Source organism: Chelonia mydas, chromosome 3, assembly GCF_015237465.2.
Source record: "Chelonia mydas isolate rCheMyd1 chromosome 3, rCheMyd1.pri.v2, whole genome shotgun sequence".
In the NCBI taxonomy this organism is placed as follows: domain Eukaryota; kingdom Metazoa; phylum Chordata; order Testudines; family Cheloniidae; genus Chelonia; species Chelonia mydas.
This window is the reverse complement of record NC_057851.1, coordinates 13,696,266-13,709,762: the sequence shown is the minus strand read 5'-3', so window position 1 is coordinate 13,709,762 and position 13,497 is coordinate 13,696,266. Positions and strand designations below refer to the sequence as shown.

The following is a 13,497-nucleotide window of genomic DNA, read 5'->3' as shown; positions in this document are numbered from 1 at the left end:
ATAACTCAGAAATCAACCTAATTTACACTGAAAGTGGTGGGTGGGTGGGTGGGAATGCCATATTGATGATTAGAAGACTGAACCAGATAAATTAGCTATCTTTATACGGGCTTGGGATGCAGACTTTGACCTGGTTGTGCCATAATTGCTTGCAGTGAGTAGTACCTGCAGGAAATCCCACTGAAATCTTACTGCATAGCATGACCAAAGATGGCAGAATTGGGCTCTCTTCAAAAGTTAATTGGTGCACATCAGATTTGGGATTTTAGTTTGGCTAATTACAGAAATAGTAATAAATCACAAAGTTTAGGTCCTGATCTGAGTCTTTTGAAAGTATGAAGGTATTGAGCTAATGGATTTTGGTTTAGGAACATGTGTAATAGTATATATTCTAATACATAAATTATATGCTTAATTCCAAAAAGTAAAAAAAATGCAGACATGTAGAGCAATTGCATATAGGATTATAAAATTCTCCTTTTGATACGCAGATGTCACTCCAAGTAACATTAGAGTTCACTGTCTTAAAATAGGCTTAATAACTATGTTGTACTACATTTGTAGACATTTATCCAAATTTGTTGAAATATTTAATTTTGTTTATAATCTTGCATATGTGTTTGTATCTAGAAGAAAAGCTGCTTCATGTCAGTGCTTGGTAGTCAGTTATCTTCAGGAAAAAGAGAAAACAAATGTTTAGTGGAAATAAAAGATAAACAAGCTGCTCTATTGTATATTATAGTGCCCCTCTAAAATGTTTTCAGTATACCCTTCTCTGCAGTGTGGAAGAATATACTATGCAGTCCTGCAGTTCTCTCTGTTAGTAATTACTTGAAACAAGCATCACTTTACTGGCCACGTTTCTCCATTCATTTGAACAACGTCACTATTTTGTTTACCTTTCTTAGACAATAATTGTAGTAGGCACTATTTCCACACTTGTTTTATTGTGTTAAACTTTTAAAACAACACAAAATTCCAGCAAGTGAGAGTAGTTTACTTTATTTTCTGAAAAACAAGTCATACCTGGGAATGAAGATGTGTGGTTCATAATATTGAAGAGGAGAATAAATACTAAAGTATAGCCTCTTCAAAGCTGAGTTCCAAATCAATTAATGATGAACCATTATATCATGAAGTTATTGTTTTGAAATGTAAGTAAAATTTAACGTTTGCTTCTGAAGGAATTTCAGAATTGCTACTTCTGGAGTTCTTGAGAGAGATACAAACCTCTCTCTGTAAGCCCTCTGTATATGACTAGCATGCAGCTTAGTTTGTTCAATAAGGACTGTAAATTCTGAAAGATTTAACTTGATATGTTTGCAGGTAACATGATTGATGTGTAATTTTAGTATGAAAGGAGTATTTAGAATCTTGGCTAACTTGTATCAGTTCACAAGTTTTTATTTCTTAAACAAAGGTAGGCTGGATGTTCTTAATTTTGTAAATGCATTTTAATTCCTACTTTATCCCACCAATCCAGAAAAATTATTTTGTCAGTTTGCATTTAACTTGTGAATGCTTGTTGATCAATAGATTGGAAGAAAAATAATAATAACGGGGAGGGAATTAGTCTATCTGTCTTAATTTTTTTCATAACTTCTCAGAGGTGTATCATATTATAAATGCATTAGAAATGTTTTGCTCTGAGGATATGTAGCATTCCTATAAAGGTTAAATCAATAAAAATGATTTGGCCACATTCCTAAGCATGGCTAGAACAGGTAGCCCGTTGTTTAAGGTACCCTTGAATTTCTGGATCAGATCATTACGGTACAGCAAAAAGGGGTTACTCTAAAGGCTTCTTACTGTATGCAGACTTCTGTGTTTCTTCTAGAAGATATCATCAGCCTAAAAAAAGTCAGGTTTTCTGAGCTACTGAATAATAAGAGTATTTTCAAAGTCTTTATGTATATATGTCTCAAATATTGTACTGTGTGCTCTAAGTTTTAAAGGACTCTTTTTCAACAAGAAGGGAGAAGATACTTCAATAATTGATAAGAACCAGGTATGTAAGGACAAAATGCAGCACAAAATGCTAGAGGAATCTTTTAAATCCATTTTGAGACAAATGAGAATCCTAAGGTGTCCAACAATTATAAATTAATTTGACTTCTTCTAATTTTATGCATATCTGATAAAATACTGCAGCCATTACATGCTGTTTTTTCAGTACATCTGAGTAGTTCAATAGGCAGTCTTGCATTTTGACAGCACTGTATTTTGGTAGATATATCACATTTTAAAAGCCTCCACATTGCAGAGCTACTCTATTTTACTATTGCAAAGTAGAGCTATGTCTTATTCTGTGTATCTGTTATGCTGCTACCCTATTGATACTTCTAATATAGATGTGATGAATATCAAATGATTTCAAGATCATGTGAATGGGATTAGTGCTCAGATTTTATGTATATTTTAAATTTGCTGCTCTCATACTTTAAGAATATGTTACATGCAAACTCATTTCTTTTTTAAGAGTGTGAGATGAGTTTCTGTTTGCTTTTCCGCATAGTTATTTTTAAGATGCTTCTAAAAATTTTTTTCAGGGCAGCGTAAAAAGCGCACACTACTAGTAACTGGATTTTTATCTTTAAGATGTTTTTCAATAGTGAAAATTTGGTCAGTGAATTATCCCATATCTGGCTATGCATATTTTTTATCAGAATTGGAACATTCCATTTCATGTGTATGTATATGTAAGTTAGTCAGACCAAGTAAATTCTATACATGTGCATTAAAATTACTTAGTAAATGAATATTATCCCTCGGAGTGCACAGCAAAATAAAGCTGTTTTACTTTCAGTCCTGCATATTGTACCTACACGATATCTTTATAGAGATATAATGTATTATGTAGGACTAAACATACAGAAAAGATTTCTTTGTTTATCTAGACAAGTTGTTTAATTCTTAATTTTTTAAGATTCTCACAAGATTTTTGTATTTTAAAAAGTGTGTGTGTGTGTGTGTCTATATCTATAGAGAGAGAGGGAAAATTTTAGTTCATAACGGGGAAGGCATGATTGAGTTAATCAGCATATAGGATAACATCTATGGCCTTAAGATCTTCTTCTTAATATATTGTAAAATTAAAAAATCATTCTGGATCTTGCACATGCATTATGTGGCCACATTGTTGCATTGAAATTCTATTTATTCTTGCTACAGTCTGAAATTGTCTGTTAAGTGAGTAAAATACGCAGGCTCGTGTTTGGTGCTAAATTAAAATCTTTGATATTAACTAGACTGTGTGCATTATTATATTGTCTGTATGTGACTGGATTTTCTTTGAATGCTGTTGGTTTCCTGTAATAAAATTTCAGTAAAAATATCAGCTTGTGTCTTTGAATTTTTTAATGTTTCTGTAGATTTTCAATTTATGCCTCTTAAGCAGATGGAGAAGGGGTACTGAATAACAACAAAAAATATAGTACGTAGTCTTGAATGTAGAAAGTTGGATGAGATGGTGGTGGAAAGGAAGTGAAGTGAATGCCCTTTATGCATAAAATCCTTTTGGGAAAAGGAGAACATTTTTACTAGTGTATACTAAGGTACACTGCCTATGTAAATAGTCACTGTTTTCTGGTCTTGTCAATTTTAAATAGGCCATTCATTGTTATAGCTTAGTTACTTCACGTTTTAAAAGAACAGTTGTGTTAAACTTTGAAACTCTGGATCAGAAAACTAAGAAGATAAATTCAGTTGTAAATTTATATTGGTAGCCATTACCTATGGAAAGCAAGATGCACAGATTATATTAGAATACACATACAGTGCAAACTTATTAAAGTCTTCCCATTACAAAACTGCTTCTATACTTGGGTATTGTACTTCAATTAATAACTTTAGCCCTCAATAATTCTCATTAATAAAGCCTTCCCATGCTATATTGTACAAGTCTTTTGATTGCCTAAAGTGACTGGGACTCTGTTTTCTATTTAAGAATTAAGTAAAATGTGGTATTTAATTACCATTAAAACATAGATATGCAATCAACACGATGTAGCATGTTTCACTATTCTCAGAATAAACAATTTTAGTGGGTCAGGCTCTTAACTTTGAGCAGGTTTACATCTAAACTTCTGTTCAGCTACAGTTATTTTCTTCTCCGCCAAAGCTGACTCTTGCTTTTTCTGCAATAAGGCTGATACTGACATTAATAAAAATACTGATATAGGGAAATCACATTTTAATGGCTGAAGAGAGCACTTTGTTTCATCATAGAATTCTTAAAAACTAAATACAGTGTGATGAATTTGTTTCATCACTTGTAAAAATAGTATATTGCGCTTTGCCATAAACAGGAGCTATACAGGAAAGACAACCTTGGTTTAAAAAAAAATGTGGTCTCTCTTTATTTTTAACTCTTAATTGGCCAAGGTGAACTCAACCGTGATATCCAGAAATGCAATTTCTGTTGAGTGAGTATTAGAAAAGGTATAATGATAGATCTATTTCCTTACATACACATTTTCCCAGAGGTATTGCCAGATTTTTTTAAAATGAAGTATTTGAAGCATCACTTACTATGGTACTACCACTGTTATTTATATTGTGCTATCAGTAGACATTGCACTTTACGAATACAAAGACAAGATCCCTGCCCCAAAAAAGTATATTGCAATATGTCCTAATATGTTAAAAGAATAAGCTGTGCATTGCAAAGATTTGTAAACAATGTTATGAAATTCAGACTATTAATAAACTAGAATGTGATAGTAGATCCCACCCCTGTATAGTTATAGTGGTAGGTTACTGGATGCTAACTTAAATTATTAGATATTTGCTTAGAAAAAGACAGGTATTTAGAAGTAGAGATGGGAAGTATAGAATTAAAATAAGCAATCAGATTATTTAAATTTGTCTGTGTGATACTAGACGGTAATCTTTCTGTTTAAAAATGTAAATGTATCAACTGTACATATGCGTGCACATGTGTGCATGCATGTTTGCATATACACAGTGATACATTTACATTTTTCAGAAGAAATATTACCCTTCCTAGTACCACACAGACAAATAAAAATACTGTTTCTTTTAACTCTGTGTTTTCTGATCCTTATTTAAATGATATACAGATACTTTGAAAAAAATATAGCAATCAGAAGTAAATGGATACATTTGTGTACAGAGATATAAATACAGATATATCTGTATATTGTTTCTCATAAAATGCCTCTTTATCTTTTGTTGTGTGGTGATCATGTTAATTATGTTCATTTGGCAAAATATTAATTCACCTGCTATAATAACTGATGGTAATAAATGTAAAATATAACATTTTATACAATAACTCCAGTTTCAGAAAGAACAGCGCTTGTGGGTGTGCACATGAGTATATATGCTCATACACATTGTTAATGTTACCATTGATTTTCGTTGTGATCTGGGTTAGGTTTTTTGTTCTGAACAATAAAATATTATGAAACTGGCAGCCTCTGTCTTTCTCTTTTACTAAACCACAAAGTGGATTTAGATGTAAGATATCTGACCAAAAGGGATAAGTTAAACAATGGTTTGGCACACTTACGGTTCGGATAAATTCAGGGGGGATAAATATATATAAGGTACCTGAGTTTAAACTTTTTTCTGTAAGAAAATTAATATTAAATTATAATTTATTCTCAGAAACTAACAATTCCAATGAAATATAGTATGTGAATAAAAAAATCACTGTCTATCAGAGAAATACTGTAACAAACCCTGTTGGATTGACTTCCTGCCAAAAGTTCTTTGCCACAGGGTTTTTAGCTATAACATGTTAAAAGTTAAAACTTATTGTTAATTCCGGGACTGCTTGACTTTAATGAATGTAACATTTCTTGAAAACCAGACAGCAGAGGAAATAATGGTTTTAACCTTCACTGTTATAATAAAGGTTGTTTTATTAAAAGAGATGAGAAAATACTCCTGAAATAAACTGCTGAGAATACAGTAAATGTTATGTGAAAATGTCTGAATTTCTAAAGTACTTGCTTATTTAAAGAAAAGAGAACAACTTACTTAGACTTGCTGTTTCACAATAATAAAATAAAACAATTATTTTTGGTAAATTAGAATATTTTAAAGAAATATTGAATAAGTCACTCAGCAATTTAATTGGACCAATTTAAAATGATTTTAGCAGTCAGTGAATCAATATTTCTCCCCTTCCCCCGCCCTCTGGAAACAAGTTTATACATTAAATAGGAAACTTATATCTACATGAGGAAGGCTAGATCAGTACACTGCATGCTAACAAGCAGAATAAAAAAAAATACAGGAAACAGATGTATGAATAATGAACTTTTTTATTGGAAGTGTTGAACTGTTTTATGATACAGTAACTCAAGTTTAAAGGGATATTTTGTCCCTGTGCTCATCTTTAAAATATTCTCTTTAGGGTGTGTTTTTCAGCATATTAAGTGGTAAGTCTTATATTTATTTGTAGAGGAGAGCATGTTTATGAAAGGAAACATGCTCTTAGATTTAAACTTTATTAACTTAAAAACAAACACCTGAGAGAAAAAGACGCACGCCTCCCCCCCACAAACTCCGTTCCCCATAAGCCTGCAGAGAGGAGTTTGAAAGAGAGAGAGAGACTAGAAAACTGATGCTGTTGTAAATAATATAAGTCAAATGCAGTTTGTTTGTTGATAACAGTAGTTTCTTGTTGAGGTACTATGGTGGAGAGGGTGGATGTCTGGTGCACTTTGTGGATGTCTGCTGTCCATGGACAAAAACTTGTGGTCAACTCTTAAGCCTGGCAAAATTTACAAGGAAAACCCCTTTGAAGATAGTGTAAGGTTTCTGAATTTATTTTTTGAGATTGAAATAAGTTTATCAACATAAAATTAATCTGCTCGGTGTTTATTCCTCTTGAGTAATCTAAATTAATCTTTTTTTTTCTATATTACAATTGAATACTTTTACACTGCAGTTAAACCATGGGCAAATTTGATTCTTTCAGTATTTCAGGTTTAAACCTAAAATGCTTCATGTTTTTGCTAAGTTTGCTGTTTATCTTGAGGCCCCCCATAATTAAAATATTTTGTACTCCAGGGAATACTAAATGTGGCAGTTTATTGTAACCCTTATTAACTGACAACTCCATCACCTACAATATACAGTGCTGAATTTTATTAGGTACATAGTGTATAACATACATATGGCCTGATTTTCAGAGGTGCTGAGCACCCACAGCTGCTGTTGACTTTCATGGTGGCTGAGGCTGAGAACTGTAGGTGCTCTGCACTGCTGTAATCCAACCAGTATGGCCTACTTCTGCCCTGCCTTGTATTCTTTAACTTCCACTGAAGTCTGTTGGACATGGGTGTGTTATATAATGTATGACAGGTAATTAAACACATTTATAATGTAGCTTTTACATGAAAGTAGGAAACAGCTGCAGTGTATAGTTTCAGCCCTCTTTGTAAGAATATTTTGCATATTGATTTCTTTTCCATGTATACCTGAAAGCATAAATGATTTTGTCTCCATTACTGGTTTAGACTGTTTTGAACATATACTAGCCATAAAAAGTACTAAACTGGATGTTGTTCTAAAAGCAAATCAGATAGGAAAAATAAATAAAAAAAGAATGGTGTTTTTATACTATTAAATACATTTTAAGGTTAATATTAAGTCAGACCACCACCAAGAAGTCGCACAGTTTGGGAGGACTTGCAGTATTATTGTTATACTATTAATGTGGGGGTGATAAAGTCTTTAAATATTTCTGGTAGAGTAGTTAATACAGCATGGAAGTTTGATATTTGTACAGTTTGTAAAAGAATTTGAGGTGTTACCCTATTTTGACTTGAGTTTTCAAGTATGCACTGGTGCATCATTAATCATAGGAAATGCAAAAATAAATAATATAGTCCCTTTGGATTTTTCATGTGAATACTTACCTTTTCCTTTTTTTGTATATACAGTTGAGGTATTTAGGTAACCCCTAACCTTCTGCTTCAACAAGGAGGTACAGTATAAAAATATTACCACAGTCTTCATATGAGCAGTTCTCCCTAAGAAAACCTCTAGATGAATATTTATTGAAAAAAGCAAAGTTGCAATACAGAATGACTTAGCTCGGCCTCAGTACTATATTTTAGACCACCAGTGTATAAAATTAAAAGCACATGGATTTTGAATCACTAGAAAAGGTTTGTAATTGATTAGCGCTCTATGAAAGTATTGAAGTAGAGTAAGGTTTGATTTGTGAATGGTTCTATTCAATAAAGATTAATCCTGTATGCTTGATAAAATCTTAGTGCCTTTAATGAGTTAGGGTGTTTTTTCCTCCCTAGTTTATTTAACCATCAGATCATTCAGTGTTCTGTTAACAAACTGGAACATTTCTATCTTAGTGAATTTTACATCAGCAATGCTGATTGAACAATCCAGACGATCAGTGGTTTGTTCAAAGGAGGTAATTAAATGAATAAATATATTTTGTTCCTTACAAAGCATTTAAAAATATAGTGTAGTCATGTATATTTCATGTATTTCATATGCTTACAAGCTGTAGTGGCGGGAATCCATTCTTCTTTATGTGAATGAGAATAGTCATCTATTTGTTGTGTTTCATATTATACTTTATATTATGAGCACTTTGCTTTATATTTTAATACAAACAAAAGTAATGATTAAAATTGGTTGAATTCATATTTTTATGATTATGAATTCTAGAAGTAGAATTTATAGATGCTTTCTTCTTTTAGTCCACAGAAATGTATAGCTTTCTGATTTCTGAATTTCTATATTTTGGATCCTCTTCTAAATTGTCTACTTTGATATAAATGCAAAATTAAATTTGTTACAAAGTAGTTAGAGCAGCTCATAATCAGTTCTTGAAAGTTTTTTTAAAAAATAGTATACATGTTATTTAGTATATAAGTGGTACAGCTTTTTCTTATAAGCTTGATAAGTTTCATTTTCACTTATTACATCCATCTACCATGGTCAATTACGAAAAGTTAGATTAGAGTATTGGCCAAATTTTTGTCTGATTTACACTCTGAGCAACTTCACTGAAGCCAAAGAGGATGCACAGAACATACATCAGTGCAGAATGTGGTTCCTGTTATTTATAACTGATATGGTATGTATCTGAGAAGTACTACATGATCTGGAAGATCCTGTGTAAATCACATCTAGCGGATGTTTTTCAACAATGTGATTTTTATTTGTTGTGTAGAATTTATTCTGAGCAATTTATTGTTGCTTTAGTTTAAACATAGGTACAAAAATATAACTGTGTTGGCAAACTCAAAATTAATAGGTTTAAATGTAAAAGATTCAGAATGTAAGTATACACAGGCAGAACAGTCCAAACTTGGATTTAGCTCTAAGTGTTCCTGTGCTGTACAAAAGTAGTATGAAACCAGAACACAGTTTCTGGATAATTCAGAATGTATTAGATTAAGTAGGAACATATGCCTTTTGAAGTTACAGAAGATCCCCTGCATCAGGTGAAATAAAAATTTGCAGAGATACTGCTAAATTTTATTGATAGATCAGAGGTGTGATGCACTCCACTTTCCTGGCCCTGCCACCAGTCATCATTAGTTCCACAGGTCAGTTCTTAAGAAAAACCTCATCAAATTTAACAGGCCCAATAGGAATAAACTGGAGAACAGAATGGGAGGAGACTAAATGCAGGACCTGACTATAATGAAGATGATAGTTGGATTATGCATTCTGATACAAAGCCTCACCTTTTTGTTAATTTGGAAACAATGGATGAGTAACTTGGATCTTATAGCTTCTATTCTTATTTTCTAAGATTAAATTTAAAGAGACAGTCTACTTTTACTTTAGAAATTCATTGTAGTTTGTCTCAAAGGACACATTTACTTGTCCAACCTTACATACATGTGCAGAATTTGGAAGCATGTTGCGACACTATTCAGTAGCTTAACGAATGACCAAAAGTAGATGAATTAAGCAGTCACCACTGCATGTTTATGATAATTTTAGCCAACAAAATTTCTCCTAATCTCTTTTGGAAGTAAAAGCAAAAGAAAGTCCCTATACATGTAAACTGTATTTCCTGTTGTAAACACTGGGATAATGTGGTCTGGCTTCACTTTGGCTGTGCTTCATTAAGACAGCAGTTTTAGTAGAAATGCTGTATATTTTTTGTGTCCATGTTATGCTTCAGTACTATGTGTAGTATACCTCAGCGTGACCACTTTCAGACAGCTAGTACTGAGAAGTAGCACTAATTAGTAGTATCAATGCCTTTGTATATCATAAATGAAACAGTCTGTCCTTAAGTATGAACTTTCTTCATGTCTGATTGTGCTCACAGACTGTGCCAGTTAAAATGTGTGAAGTAGGAGGGGTAAAGGGAACTCCAACCATCAGCTAGTTACACCTAGATTAAGCTTATATTGTATGTGCTGAAAGCATTTCTAGCATCTTTTTTGTTCTTTAAAGTGTTGGGGTGGGGGAAGAGGGGAGGTAAAGGTTTAGCTACAGCCCCAACATAGTTTCAGCATGATGGACAGCATTAAGAAAATCTTGTAAGTTTTCATATGCTTTTCTTGTGTTCTTTCAGATAATTCAGATAGTTTTATTGACCTGTCTCAATAAATGTTTCAGTGAAAAAATCTTGCACGTATATCTGACCACTGATCAAATATTAACATGGTTCGGCAGTTTACTGTCATTCTTTCAGCTAAAGCTCAGCTGTATTCTGAATTTTATATAAATCAGAAAAAGTTATTCAGTCTCATTCAGTTATATTTAATGGTCATTAATAGAGGGTTAAAATGTATTTATTTATATTGATTTTAAAAACAGATCAGGGAAGAAGGTTTAAAATTAAAATGATGTTAGCAGTATCGCTTTACAGTGTATGTGTACTCTCCATATGGACATGTATGTAAATATTCACATGTATAATTCATTATATGATTTCATGAAGACATTTTAAGACCTATTTACAGTTCTGAATATCCAAGCTGATATTTGGTAACATACTATTATATAGAGCTGTTATAAAAATGCTACTACAAATCAAATTGAATGTCATCCACATTTTGCTTTATTTTCACAGATGAATAGTTTTTATGGAAAACTATCTCAGCTAATTCATGACTCAAATGTAGTTAGAAAAACTGTTTTTAAAGAGTGATGCATTGTAACGCATGCTTTGCTGTGAAAGTATGGAAACGAACAGATTTTGGGGCTGGCTGTGGATTAGCACTGAATACTTTAGTACATATATACTAAATTAATTTTCTTAGTTTATCAAATATCTAAGACAATGGTAGGGCAATTATGTAGGAGAGGTTGCTAAGTCCTACATTTTATTATTTTTCTTCAGATACAGAGAACTAGCAGTGTTAAGTCAGTAGTTCATTTGTCTATTGCAAAGATGCTGGAGCTCTATAAAATGTCACATTTTCTTCCCAGGTTCTTCACCTGGCGGTCTTCTCTGATATTCTTGATTGTATTCATTTAATACTTTAATTTTAATAAGCTTTTTACTTTTTTTCAGAGCAGTATCTTACTTTGCTAAATGTATGTAACTGGAAACATTGACTCACATAGGTGACAGCACACCTGCTGTCAAACACTGGAGTATAGTATAGCGACTTTACTTTGCCTAGCTTGTCAGTTAACAAATTAGTTGTTAAATCTGCATACGTTATTTATGGGAACCTCTTTTTTCACGACTATACCCAAGTATTGAATTTTAAACACAAAAAATACTATTTAACAGGTTTTTGTTTTGATGACAATCAATGATCATTCATAGAATTAAACAAACATTGTAATACTTACCCCAAAAGAAGTTTTGCTGACATGGTGTCACTGAGCTGAACAGACTGTTTGATGCCATAGTCCTTCTCTGTTTTCACACACAACTTGTATCTTCTGGTGAAAATACTGCTTGAAGCCTTAAACTGAAAATACAAACCATACCCAAACCTGGTTTTAGTATTAGTGTGCCTGGAGTGCATAAACTCTTTGTTTTTTTCTGTCCAAAAATTGTGTAGCACTGATAATGTGAAAAGCAAGGAACAAAACAAAAAAGAGAATGAGCAAATATTTGAAGGACCTACTATTACTGCATTGACTGTGGTTAGAGAGCACTTACTGACTTTGTTGGTCTCAGTGGCTGGTAGTGACCTGCGGAGATTAACCATTTAAAAACCAGAGGCTTCTTGCTATCCTCCTGGAGAAAGTTTGCACCGCACTTGTGGTTCTGTGGTTGTTTGTGAGGCGAATGAAGCATTCACATAATCCAAAAAAGCAAAAGCTTTAAAACTCCTTTTTTTTTGCAAGCACTGTTACTGGAGAGACAGAATCATGTGGTTTGTGACATCACAGTCCTCAAAGTAAAGTGGGACTGCCTACCACTGTGGCTTTTCTTTCTCCTCTCTCTCTCTCTTTTTTTTTTTAATTTTATTTTGACAAAAGGCCTGTGGCAAGGCCCTTCCTGGCATCCAGAAGGATATAGCTTTTTAATTTTTGTGACTCATGAGGATTTGGAGAGAATACAAAATGCTGAAAGAGCCCAAACTCCTGTACAGTTAAAGCATATGGACAGCAGAACTTTATTTGTACTCTCAGTGCAGGCTCCCCCCCCCCTTTTTTCACCCCCTTTCGTTCTTTCTCTTGTTCATTATTGTGTCTGTGGAAAAATAAGCAAAGTTGGCGCAAGTGGCTGTGTGAAATTCTGAACAACAGTGATGATTTACAATAATTTACATCTTTGGATTGTATCACAATCTTGGGTCTGCTTCATATTTGCTGGGTGGCTGGATTCCTTCTGTTTTTCTTTTTCTTCTTGTCTTCCTATACTTGTGAATCTGTAACTCATTGTAAGAAACTTTACCTTTCCTAAGGTCTGGTAGCAGACTGCTTGTTGGGGCTGTGTTTTGTACTGTAATTGGCTGTCATAGAAGCGTTAGTCTGGGGATTCCTTTACAAATCTTAAATCATGTCTGTCTTGCTTATGTACCTTCAAGATTAGCTGGCAGCTTTATATAATGAAAATTAAGTGCAATTATATATCAGTCTTGGCTTTTTTGCTGAATCTGTAATTTGTATATTGTAACTACTTTGAGTACTGTATTATAAATTATGCTTTTTGAATAAAAATACTTCAACAATTTAATATAGAAGTTACCGAACAGTATGGATTGTGCTGATTGTGGAATTTTGATTGCTAACATCAATTGCTTATTGTAATTCTAGTGCTTCAGAGAAACTGTTTTCTTATACTTTTTGAGTGATACTGTTAATAGTTTTATTCAGCAGTTAATGTTAGTGCTTACTTTGAAAATGAAACGTCATATTGATGCATATGTAGGGCTTAAACACTTAACATACGCATATGTATAATCTATTTTTATATACTTAACAGACTATAACTTTAACTTTGTTTAATATAAGCTTTTACTATATCAGGACACGGTGTTAACAAAAGCAGTATTTTTTGTTTATAATAGAGTCTTTGAAATAAATTGCAAAATGCTGTGTGTAGTAGGGAATAAT

General features: G+C 32.8%; 2 protein-coding genes across 27 annotated transcripts in view; one reads left to right on the top strand and one right to left on the bottom strand.

The window, feature by feature from the left end:
* RUNX2 (RUNX family transcription factor 2) overlaps positions 1-11,851 on the bottom strand; it is a 212,034-nt gene extending 200,183 nt beyond the window's left edge. Inside the window, exon 1 of the mRNA XM_037893906.2 lies at positions 11,779-11,851. Within this exon, the coding sequence (XP_037749834.1) occupies positions 11,779-11,836 (58 nt within the window). The 5' untranslated portion in view covers positions 11,837-11,851. The remainder of the gene's footprint in view (positions 1-11,778) is intronic.
* Positions 1-13,497, top strand: part of SUPT3H (SPT3 homolog, SAGA and STAGA complex component) — a 461,776-nt gene that overhangs the window by 51,425 nt on the left and 396,854 nt on the right. The window lies entirely within an intron of this gene.